This window comes from Oncorhynchus masou, chromosome 29, assembly GCF_036934945.1.
Source record: "Oncorhynchus masou masou isolate Uvic2021 chromosome 29, UVic_Omas_1.1, whole genome shotgun sequence".
Classification (NCBI taxonomy): Eukaryota; Metazoa; Chordata; class Actinopteri; order Salmoniformes; family Salmonidae; genus Oncorhynchus; species Oncorhynchus masou.
In genome coordinates this window covers 84662989-84675110 of record NC_088240.1, presented here as the reverse complement: position 1 = coordinate 84675110, position 12122 = coordinate 84662989, and the positions used below count along the sequence as shown (strand labels likewise).

At 47.1% G+C, this 12122-nt stretch overlaps 1 protein-coding gene across 1 annotated transcript in view; it reads left to right on the top strand.

Moving 5' to 3' along the window:
• LOC135520849 (trafficking kinesin-binding protein 1-like) overlaps positions 1-12122 on the top strand; it is a 51398-nt gene that overhangs the window by 30902 nt on the left and 8374 nt on the right. The window contains 6 exon segments of the mRNA XM_064946661.1: positions 1040-1102; positions 1991-2067; positions 2253-2486; positions 3353-3660; positions 5237-5387; positions 8176-8283. Of these exon segments, the coding sequence (XP_064802733.1) occupies positions 1040-1102; positions 1991-2067; positions 2253-2486; positions 3353-3660; positions 5237-5387; positions 8176-8283 (941 nt within the window).

Sequence of the window (12122 nt, the reverse complement as noted above, 5' to 3'; positions counted from 1 at the left end):
TAAATCACTACCTCTCAGTACACCTCAACCCTTCCACTCCCTGGGCCTGTTCCCTATGGTGAGACACACATACACAGGGGTCAGAGTAATAAATCACTACCTCTCAGCACACCTCAACCCTTCCACTCCCTGGGCCTGTTCCCTATGGTGAGAAACATACACAGGGGCCAGAGTAATAAATCACTACCCTCCATGGAACTCCCTGGGCCTGTTCCCTATGGTGAGGACAGGGGTTAGTAATAAAATTTAGTACACCTCAACCCTTCCACCCTGGGCCTGTTCCCTGAGACACACATACACAGGGGTTTAAATAGTATAGTGTTTGATGTGAGACACCATACACAGGGGTCAGGGATGCTTCAGTACACCTCAACCCTTCCACTCCCTGGGCCTGTTCCCTATGGTGAGACACACATACACAGGGGTCAGAGTAATAAATCACTACCTCTCAGTACACCTCAACCCTTCCACTCCCTGGGCCTGATATGGTGAGACACACATACACAGGGGTCATATACATTTTCTGATAACCCTTCCACTCCCTGGGCCTGTTCCCTATGGTGAGACACACATACACAGGGGTCAGAGTAATAAATCACTACCTCTCAGTACACCTCAACCCTTCCACTCCCTGGGCCTGTTCCCTATGGTGAGACACACATACACAGGGGTCAGAGTAATAAATCACTACCTCTCAGTACACCTCCCCTTCCACTCCCTGGGCCTGTTCCCTATGGTGAGACACCATACACAGGGGTCAGAGTAATAAATCACTACCTCTCAGTACACCTCAACCCTTCCACTCCCTGGGCCTGTTCCCTTGACACACATACACAGGGGTCAGAGTAATAAATCACTACCTCTCAGTCCTCAACCCTTCTCTCTGGGCCTGTTCCCTATGGGAGACACATTGGGTCAGATAATAAATCATGCAGGGCCTGTTATGGTGAGACACATACACAGGGGTCAGAGTAATAAATCACTACTTCTCAGTACACCTCAAGGAAGGCCTGATGGTGAACACATACACAGGGGTCAGAGTAATAAATCACTACCTCTCAGTACACCCCGACGCTTCCACTCCCTGGGCCTGTTCCCTATGGTGAGACACATACACAGGGGTCAGAGTAATAAATCACTACCTCTCAGTTCACCTCAACCCTTCCACTCCCTGGGCCTGTTCCCTATGGTGAGACACACATACACAGGGGTCAGAGTAATAAATCACTACCTCTCAGTACACCTCAACCCTTCCACTCCCTGGGCCTGTTCCCTATGGTGAGACACACATACACAGGGGTCAGAGTAATAAATCACTACCTCTCAGTACACCTCAACCCTTCCACTCCCTGGGCCTGTTCCCTATGGTGAGACACACATACACAGGGGTCAGAGTAATAAATCACTACCTCTCAGTACACTTCAACCCTTCCACTCCCTGGGCCTGTTCCCTATGGTGAGACACATACACAGGGGTCAGAGTAATAAATCACTACCTCTCAGTACACCTCAACCCTTCCACTCCCTGGGCCTGTTCCCTATGGTGAGACACATACACAGGGGTCAGAGTAATAAATCACTACCTCTCAGTACACCTCAACCCTTCCACTCCCTGGGCCTGTTCCCTATGGTGAGACACATACACAGGGGTCAGAGTATGGCATAGAGAGAAGAGCAGAAGTGGGACATCCAGCTTTCTTACGTCACTGCCTTATCAGCGTGTCGTCCTAGCGCGTGTCTTCCTAGCGTGTCGTCCTAGCTTAAATCTCCTGGACACAAAAAAGTAGCTAGAAATATGGTGAGTGGTTAGTTTGCATCAACTACCTTCACTTAAACTACTGCAAAGGTTTTGCCTGCCAACTTTTGTTTTGAATCGTGACATTCTGCCTTGTGATTTGTTGGGAGAGTTGTCTGTCCCTAGGTCTGGGACTTCAGAGACTAGTCACATAGTACTCATCATCATTACTATTATTATTGTCTGTCCTCCCAGGACTCTCTAGCTGCTGAGATTGAGGGCACCATGAGGAAGGGGCTGGCTATGGATGACCCGGAAGTGGAAGAGCAGAAGTAGGCCCTCATTCAGTACCAATATCTACTGAAGTACATCTAACCCCATTTTAGAGCTATGCTGATATTGTGTGTGTGTGTGTGTGTGTGTCTATGGTATGTGTGTGTGTGTGTGTATCTATGGTATGTGTGTGTGTGTGTGTCTATGGTATGTGTGTGTGTGTGTCTATGGTATGTGTGTGTAGGTTGCACCCCAAGCGTGTGTTTGAGACTGTGAAAAACGTTAACCTGATGCGTCAGCGCTCCTCTCTGGCCCCGTCTCCCATGAACATCCCCGGCTCCAACCGGTCGTCCTGTCTGAACTCTGGCCGCTCCAGCTGCCTGTCCACGCCCCGCTCCAGCCTGTACGGAGGAGATATGGGCAGCATCCTCATAGACAACCACACCAACAGCTTCATACTGGAGACGCCTGACCACAGGTGCTGGAACTGGGACTGAGACATGACTCTACTCGCTGGCTGGCTCTCTTTCACTTTGAATATCAATTATCTCTCTCTCTTTCTCTCTCTGCATGTAAACTCTCTCTCTGCATGTAAACTCTCTCTCTGCATGTGAACTCTCTTGTCTCTCTCTTCTCTCTCTTCTTCCCCCCCCCCTCTTCCGCTCTATCTACTCGATCAAGTAAAGTTCTGGCTGGAACAATGGGTCAGAGGTCGTCCCATCCATGTAGTTGTCCAGTAAAGTCTATCAGAGTGTAAACAGAGTGTTAAACCAGACGGTTCCCATGGTTTCCTGAATGCATATCTGCTATCATTGTAATTTGAATAGATCAGGGTTAGGGTAACTAAGCACTTTGCTGACTCTACAACAACACCACTGACAGCAATATCCATGCCTTTGCTGTGTAAACCAAGAGGGAAAGGAAGAAGTTTGTCTTTACTAGTTCCCATAGCAACCACGGTACAATAAAGCCAAACAGTAGTTTCTCCTGTAACAACTGATTATGTTGTGGCTCTGCACATAATGCTCGGTCAGTCAATACGCCTTGTGTTGATGTCAAATGACCATTGGTGATTTTTGTTATTAGGTTTGACAACCACAAATAACAGTTGACTCTTTTTGTTGATGTCATCAGCCAGTCTTGTTGCTATTCACGTTGTTATGTACAGGACCAGTGTCTCGTTGAGTACAGCAAACCAGTTATAGGACCTCTTGATAGACTTGAAGCGTTGAATAGGACTAGATTGAATAAATAAATACAATGTACACAGTTTCTCCTGTCCTCAGCAAATGCAGGTTTGCAAGACTCATGTTGTCTTCTGCTCTATTCTCTCTTCCCCCCCAGTACGGACGACTCCAACAAGAAACCAGGGACCCCTGGAACGCCGGGCTCTCAGGATCTGGAAACAGCCCTGCGACGTCTCTCCCTGCGGCGGGACAACTACCTGAGCGAGCGGCGGTTCTTCGAGGAGGAGAGGGATCGGAAGCTCCAGGGGCTGGTGGAGAAGGGAGAGGTGGACAACGGCAGCATGACCCCCACAGAGAGCATCATGTCCCTGGGAGGAACCCACCCCTCTTCCATCTGGTCTGGGTACTCCTTCAGCTCCCGCTCCTACCTGCCGGACAAGCTACAGATCGTCAAGCCACTGGAAGGTGACTCCTCCCCCACGACCTCTCACCCTGCTGCTGGTTGACACAGTACTCCTTCTTCTTCTGACTCACCCAGCCCCCGCTGCTGGTTCCACATCTACAGTTAGTTGAGGCTCACACACATCACACCGAATGTGGATCTAGCCTACGCCTGCCGATCGTTCAGCACGCTGTGTTTTAGGGACCCCCTGTCGACGTCCGCCTGCCAAATCTCTAAGTGATTCTACATAATAAATATGTTCGCAAACTACGTTCAGAGGTGCCAAGTTCCAGAAAACGTTATTGCTGTGTCTGAGCCTTTACCTAGAGTTAGACCGGCCCAGCACCACAGAGTTAGACCGGCCCAGCACCACAGAGTTAGACCGGCCCAGCACCACAGAGTTAGACCGGCCCAGCACCACAGAGTTAGACCGGCCCAGCACCACAGAGTTAGACCGGCCCAGCACCACAGAGTTAGACCGGCCCAGCACCACAGAGTTAGACCGGCCCAGCACCACAGAGTTAGACCGGCCCAGCACCACAGAGTTAGACCGGCCCACCACCACAGAGTTAGACCGGCCCACCACCACAGAGTTAGACCGGCCCACCACCAGCCCTGCCAAACACATTAGTTTCACCTGGTTTAGTTATCATCATGCACAGCAAATCCAGACCTGTTGCTGGTCTTTTCCACAGCATCGTTGAGGCCCTGTGCCTCTCATCCTATGTTTTATCAAGGAGAGATTACATTAAACAGCCATACAGCCTGTTACTCTAATGTCCATGTCAAATCCTCTCCAAACATATCAGACATCCTCAAAAAGCTGTCCAGAGATTTGCTGCATATTTGTGTTATCTCCTGAAAGAACCTGAATGCAACTGTTTGAAATACAAGTTGGATACTGTGTTGAGTCGATAGATGCAGTTATAGATCAGGTATGAAGCACACGTTTAACCAAATAAAAGAGAAGTTCTTCACATTTTTATTTACGTTTTCTTACATATTTTCCCACGCTAAAATGCTAATTATATTCATTTTCCAAATGTTGTTTTCAACAAGTTTTTCACAGCTTTTTTTTTTGTCAGATTAAATGGTTGATTGAAAAATCAGCAGAGATCAGAGGGCACTATATAGGGATGTAGGGAGGCATTTGGGACGTAGTCACTGTCAGGTTATACAGTAGTAGGAAACATCTAGTAGAGTATCTAATCTGCGTCTCTAGTGCCACCTGGTGACAACACCATTAACATGCACAATGAATCAACACTTGTGAGTTCATTACATTATTACACTGTTATTACATTATCGTTACACTACCATTTATTACATTATTATGTTATAATAATATACACTGATTAATTACATTATCATTGCACTACAATATACACTATGATTTATTACATTATCGTTACACTGAGGTTAATTACATTATCATTACACTATAGTATACACTAACATGTATTGCATTATCATTACACTATAATATATACTCATATTTATTACATTATTACACTATAATAATATATACTCATATTTATGACATTATCATTAGACTTGAATAATATATGCGTGTCTAATGTTTGATATTCTCCCTTCCAGGCTCGGCCACCCTGCACCAGTGGCAGCAGCTGGCCCAGCCCAACCTGGGTGGGATCCTGGACACGCGGCCTGGTGTGGTCACGAAGGGCTTCCGTCCTCTGGAACTAGACCTGGAGCACATGTACCTGTTCACTGACTTTGAGGAGGAGGACTTTGAGGTCGTGGAGGAGTCTGACCACCTGTCTGTCTCAGGCTCTACCCCCGGCTGTAGTGGCATCTCCATCCTCAGCCAGCAGGGCCTCCGTACCCGCTCCTCTTCCTGCAGCGGCAGATCCACCAACAACAACCTTCCAGAGGGAGAAGCCAGGGAAGAGGGCGAGGCAGGCCCAGGCAGCACATCACTGTCGTCCCCTGCACCTCCAGACAGCGAGAACCAGGAGAACCAGGATCAGGCTGCAGCCGCTGACAGGGTGTCTGGTGAGGGAGCCTCCTAAATGGGTCACACAGGCACCGGATGTCCCTGGCCCTCCCTTCTACCTCAGGATATTGGGGCATTCATTGGCCACAGCCATCCCCTCCTCGCCTGCCCGTCGGTCCCCGATCCCTCCACGCTCATACACACATCTCCAGACACACCCACCTCATCCAGACGTGTCCAGACATACCCACCTCGTCCAGACGTGTGCTACTGTCATACCCCTTTTGAGTATATTGAGTTGAATTTATTTCAGTATTGTGTTTAATCTCCACCTCATATTCGCACTGTTCCTAAAATCTCAAGATCCTTCCTTACAAATTCAGATTAATTTGAATCCTCCAGTTCTGATCACCACTTCCATCTACTCGAGTCATTTGTGTCCTATCTGGTGTCAAATCATGTTGTCGTGACTTTGTTCTCGTCTTCCATCACAACATTCTTCATCTCAAAGGCATGAAGAACACTCAAAAAGCCAATTATTAGAGATGTCCTATGTTAGTGTAAACCTACATAGTGATGCAGTATATACGTATCACACACACACACTCCAGATGGAATATGTACAACCTATGGCCAGTGTCCAGGTCTCTGTGGTTTGGTTGTCGTGATATCAGATGACGTGATCTGGTAACCACATGCTCTCACAGCTGTCCATTAACTCACATGACACTACTGTCATCCCAAATGGCCCCCTATTCCCTATACAATGCACTATTTCAACCATGGCCCATAGTGCTCTGGTTAAAAGTAGTATACTATATAGTGAGTAGGGGACCATTTGGGAAACATGTTCAGTCCATGACCCTGTTTCCTAGGAATTATTATGGAGTGGTGTGAATGTCACCTCATCTCCTGCCTTTGACATTGAGCCACAGAGTCCACACACAGCTCCAAACAGTCAACACTGCAGAGTCCACACACAGCTCCAAACAGTCAACACTGCAGAGTCCACACACAGCTCCAAACCGTCAACACTGCAGAGTCCACACACAGCTCCAAACAGTCAACACTGCAGAGTCCCCACACGGCTCCAAACACACTGCTCCAAACAGTCAACACTGCAGAGTCCACACACAGCTCCAAACAGTCAACACTGCAGAGTCCCCACACTGCTACAAACAGTCAACACTGCAGAGTCCCCACACGGCTCCAAACAGTCAACACTGCAGAGTCCCCACACGGCTCCAAACAGTCAACACTGCAGAGTCCCCACACGGCTCCAAACAGTCAACACTGCAGAGTCCCCACACGGCTCCAAACAGTCAACACTGCAGAGTCCCCACACGGCTCCAAACAGTCAACACTGCAGAGTCCCCACACGGCTCCAAACAGTCAACACTGCAGAGTCCACACACGGCTCCAAACAGTCAACACTGCAGAGTCCCCACACGGCTCCAAACAGTCAACACTGCAGAGTCCACACACAGCTCCAAACCCAACACAGAGTCACACAGCTCCAAACAGTCAACACTGCAGAGTCCCAAACACACGGCTCCAAACAGTCAACACTGCAGAGTCCCACACAGCTCCAAACAGTCAACACTGCAGAGTCCCCACACGGCTACAAACAGTCAACACTGCAGAGTCCACACACGGCTCCAAACAGTCAACACTGCAGAGTCCCCACACGGCTCCAAACAGTCAACACTGCAGAGTCCCCACACGGCTCCAAACAGTCAACACTGCAGAGTCCCCACACGGCTCCAAACAGTCAACACTGCAGAGTCCACACACGGCTCCAAACAGTCAACACTGCAGAGTCCACACACGGCTCCAAACAGTCAACACTGCAGAGTCCCCACACGGCTCCAAACAGTCAACACTGCAGAGTCCACACACTGCTACAAACAGTCAACACTGCAGAGTCCACACACGGCTCCAAACAGTCAGCACTGCAGAGTCCTCACACTGCTACAAACAGTCAACACTGCAGAGTCCCCACACTGCTACAAACAGTCAACACTGCAGAGTCCCCACACTGCTACAAACAGTCAACACTGCAGAGTCCCCACACGGCTACAAACAGTCAACACTGCAGAGTCCCCACACTGCTACAAACAGTCAACACTGCAGAGTCCACACACGGCTCCAAACAGTCAACACTGCAGAGTCCCCACACTGCTACAAACAGTCAACACTGCAGAGTCCACACACTGCTACAAACAGTCAACACTGCAGAGTCCTCACACGGCTACAAACAGTCAACACACCACTTCTCTCCAGTGCTTTCAGTTAAACCTGTGTTGTGTTCCCTATGGAGAATCCCTATGTTAGAGTGGAACACTAATTCATGCCTGGGATATTAGGAATCTGCTGAAATCATTGTCATTCCTTTATCTGCCTATCTAATTGTTTTCAGTGGTTTAAAACAGCTTCTTCAGGCAAAAATACAGCGGTTTCATCTTTGCAATTGATGCAGCTTTAAACCATCCACTCTGTCTGAGTGTTTGATTTTAAGTTAACTAACCCTCTACCCTTCCCCCTCTCTCTCCCTCTCTTCCCTTCTCTCTCTCTTCCTGTCTACAGCCCACTTCCCTGGTAAATGCATGTCCAACACCAGCTCCACCTATACCTTCACCACCTGTCGGATCATGCACCCCTCAGACGAGCTGACTAGAGTCACCCCCAGGTTAGACAACCCTCTTACCCCACACTGGTGGAGTCCCAAATGGCTTTCCTATCCACTGTGGGACCTGGACCAAAGCAGTGCACTACAGCATATAGGGAAAAGAGTGCCATTGGAGATGCATGCTGACACTGCAGTGTACCCCTGTAGCCACTAGGTGGCAGTGTCTGTCTGAACCGCTACCACTGCAGACAGTGGAAACCTCCTTGGCTTTCAGCATTGGGCTGAGAATGATAATACAGAGAGGATCATAATAAGCCCATATTGCTGAAGGAAATAGTGACTCAGATTAATTATTAATTCATGTAAAAACTAAGTTAGTTATGATTTCGTTCACAAGTACATTTTCCTTTGCCCTGGCTGAGCCATGGTGTGTTTAATACACACCCACTGTCTGACAGCTATAATTGCCCCTCCTGAATAAAGATGATTGAATTGTATTGAATTGCCCCCATCCCTTCCAGGTCATGTGATGAGGAAGAGGAAGCCACTCTCTATCATGTTGTTCTGAAGGCTGATTTAGAGCAGCAGGCCCACTGAGCCACGCCCTCTCCCGCCCCGTGGGTGAGACTTGTTGCATGTCACATGACTAGTAGCGTGGCCTCATTGTAGGGGATTTGGGGTCTGATTCCGTAGTTTTGGGGTTGTTCCGGGGAATAACAAAGCCTGCCTTGCTGTCCCCTTCTAACTATTCTGCTTCCTTTGGTCTCTAAACCCTCTAACCCCCCTCCTGCCAACTGTCAATCAAACAAATCTCGAACAGCTCCGCCCCAACGGGCTGAGACTCTCTAATCAATGGCGATCAGATGAAAATGTCTTCCATAATATAATGATGGGGCCCTGGCCTTGATTCATACAATACAACTTGATTGTGGTCTGATGATTGATACTAAAAGCTTGTGGGTGTTCATTGCTTACAGAACTATGTTTGGAACAGTGTTCATAACACTGGTTTGTATAATTACCGGTGTGTTAGCACTGTGTCTCTGATTTCCTTTGGGGGTTTTCCAGGAAATGTTATCTGGGGTTGAAATAGCATGTGTTTGGGGTAATATCCAGATAACCTTGTCAAAGTGTCCCATTGATTTGTCTGTTGGTTTCTGAACTAAATAGTCAGGTAGATGTTAATATTGTTTTCTATTTGATCTGATATTGATATGGGCAGTGATTGGTTAGTTCATTTACATTGTACCAGGAAGCTCCATTTTATTGTACTAGTCTGCATCAGTGTGTGTGCTAAAAAAGGAAACTAACATTGATGATCAATGATGGTCAGACTAAAATCAACCTATTGAATAGCTATTGAGTGGTCTAAGCTCTGGCTGTGTCTGTCATAGCTGAGGAGCATAGCTGACTGTATGGAAGCATGGCTGACTATATAGCTGACTATATCGCTGTATAGCTGACTGTGTGGCGGAATGTATAGCAGTATAGCTGACTGTAAAGTTGACTGTATGACTGTAAAGCTGACTGTATGACTGTAAAGCTGACTGTATGACTGTAAAGCTGACTGTATGACTGTAAAGCTGACTGTATGACTGTAAAGCTGACTGCATGACTGTAAAGCTGACTGCATGACTGTAAAGCTGACTGCATGACTGTAAAGCTGACTGTATGACTGTAAAGCTGACTGTATGACTGTAAAGCTGACTGTATGACTGTAAAGCTGACTGTATGACTGTAAAGCTGACTGCATGACTGTATAGCTGACTGTATGACTGTAAAGCCGACTGTATGACAGTATAGCCGACTGTAAAGCTGACTGTATGACTGTAAAGCTGACTGTATGACTGTAAAGCTGACTGTATGACTGTAAAGCTGACTGTATGACTGTAAAGCTGACTGTATGACTGTATAGCTGACTGTATGACTGTATAGCTGACTGCATTACAGTATAGCTGACTGTATGACAGTAAGCTGACTGCATGACAGTATAGCTGACTGCATGACAGTATAGCTGACTGCATGACAGTATAGCTGACTGCATGACAGTAAAGCTGACTGTATGACTGTATAGCTGACTGCATGACAGTATAGCTGACTGCATGACAGTATAGCTGACTGCATGACAGTATAGCTGACTGCATGACAGTATAGCTGACTGCATGACAGTATAGCTGACTGCATGACAGTATAGCTGACTGTATGACTGTAAAGCTGACTGTATGACTGTAAAGCTGACTGTATGACTGTAAAGCTGACTGTGTGACTCTAAAGCTGACTGTATGACTGTAAAGCTGACTGCATGACAGTATAGCTGACTGCATGACAGTATAGCTGACTGTGTGGCTGACTGTATAGCGCTATGGCTGACTGTATAGGTGTATAGCTGACTGTATAACAGTATAACTGACTGTGGCTGACTGTATAGCGCTGTGTGGCTGACTGTATAGCGCTGTGTGGCTGACTGTATGGCAGAATGGCTGACTGTATGGCAGAATGGCTGACTGTATAGCAGAATGGCTGACTGTATAGCAGAATGGCTGACTGTGTAGCTGTGTAGCTGTGTAGCGCTATGGCTGACGGTATAGCAGTATAGCTGACTATATTGCTGACTGTATGGCAGTGTGACTGACTGTATGGCAGTAAAGCTGACTGTATTGCTAACTGTATAGCAGTATTGCTGACTGTAACAGGATAGCTGACTGTGTGGCTGACTGTATAGCGGTGTGGCTGACTGTATAGCGGTGTGGCTGACTGTATAGCGGTGTGGCTGACTGTATAGCGGTGTGGCTGACTGTATAGCGGTGTGGCTGACTGTATAGCGGTGTGGCTGACTGTATAGCGGTGTGGCTGACTGTATAGCGGTGTGGCTGACTGTATAGCGGTGTGGCTGACTGTATAGCGGTGTGGCTGACTGTATACAGTGCCTTGCGAAAGTATTCGGCCCCCTTGAACTTTGCGACCTTTTGCCACATTTCAGGCTTCAAACATAAAGATATAAAACTGTATTTTTTTGTGAAGAATCAACAACAAGTGGGACACAATCATGAAGTGGAACGACATTTATTGGATATTTCAAACTTTTTTAACAAATCAAAAACTGAAAAATTGGGCATGCAAAATTATTCAGCCCCTTTACTTTCAGTGCAGCAAACTCTCTCCAGAAGTTCAGTGAGGATCTCTGAATGATCCAATGTTGACCTAAATGACTAATGATGATAAATACAATCCACCTGTGTAATCAAGTCTCCGTATAAATGCATCTGCACTGTGATAGTCTCAGAGGTCAGTTAAAAGCGCAGAGAGCATCATGAAGAACAAGGAACAAACCAGGCAGGTCCGATATACTGTTGTGAAGAAGTTTAAAGCCGGATTTGGATACAAAAAGATTTCCCAAGCTTTAAACATCCCAAGGAGCACTGTGCAAGCGATAATATTGAAATGGAAGGAATATCAGACCACTGCAAATCTACCAAGACCTGGCCGTCCCTCTAAACTTTCAGCTCATACAAGGAGAAGACTGATCAGAGATGCAGCCAAGAGGCCCATGATCACTCTGGATGAACTGCAGAGATCTACAGCTGAGGTGGGAGACTCTGTCCATAGGACAACAATCAGTCGTATATTGCACAAATCTGGCCTTTATGGAAGAGTGGCAAGAAGAAAGCAATTTCTTAAAGATATCCATAAAAAGTGTTGTTTAAAGTTTGCCACAAGCCACCTGGGAGACACATCAAACATGTGGAAGAAGGTGCTCTGGTCAGATGAAACCAAAATTGAACTTTTTGGCAACAATGCAAAACGTTATGTTTGGCGTAAAAGCAACACAGGCCATAACCCTGAAGACACCATCCCCACTGTCAAACATGGTGGTGGCAGCATCATGGTTTGGGCCTGCT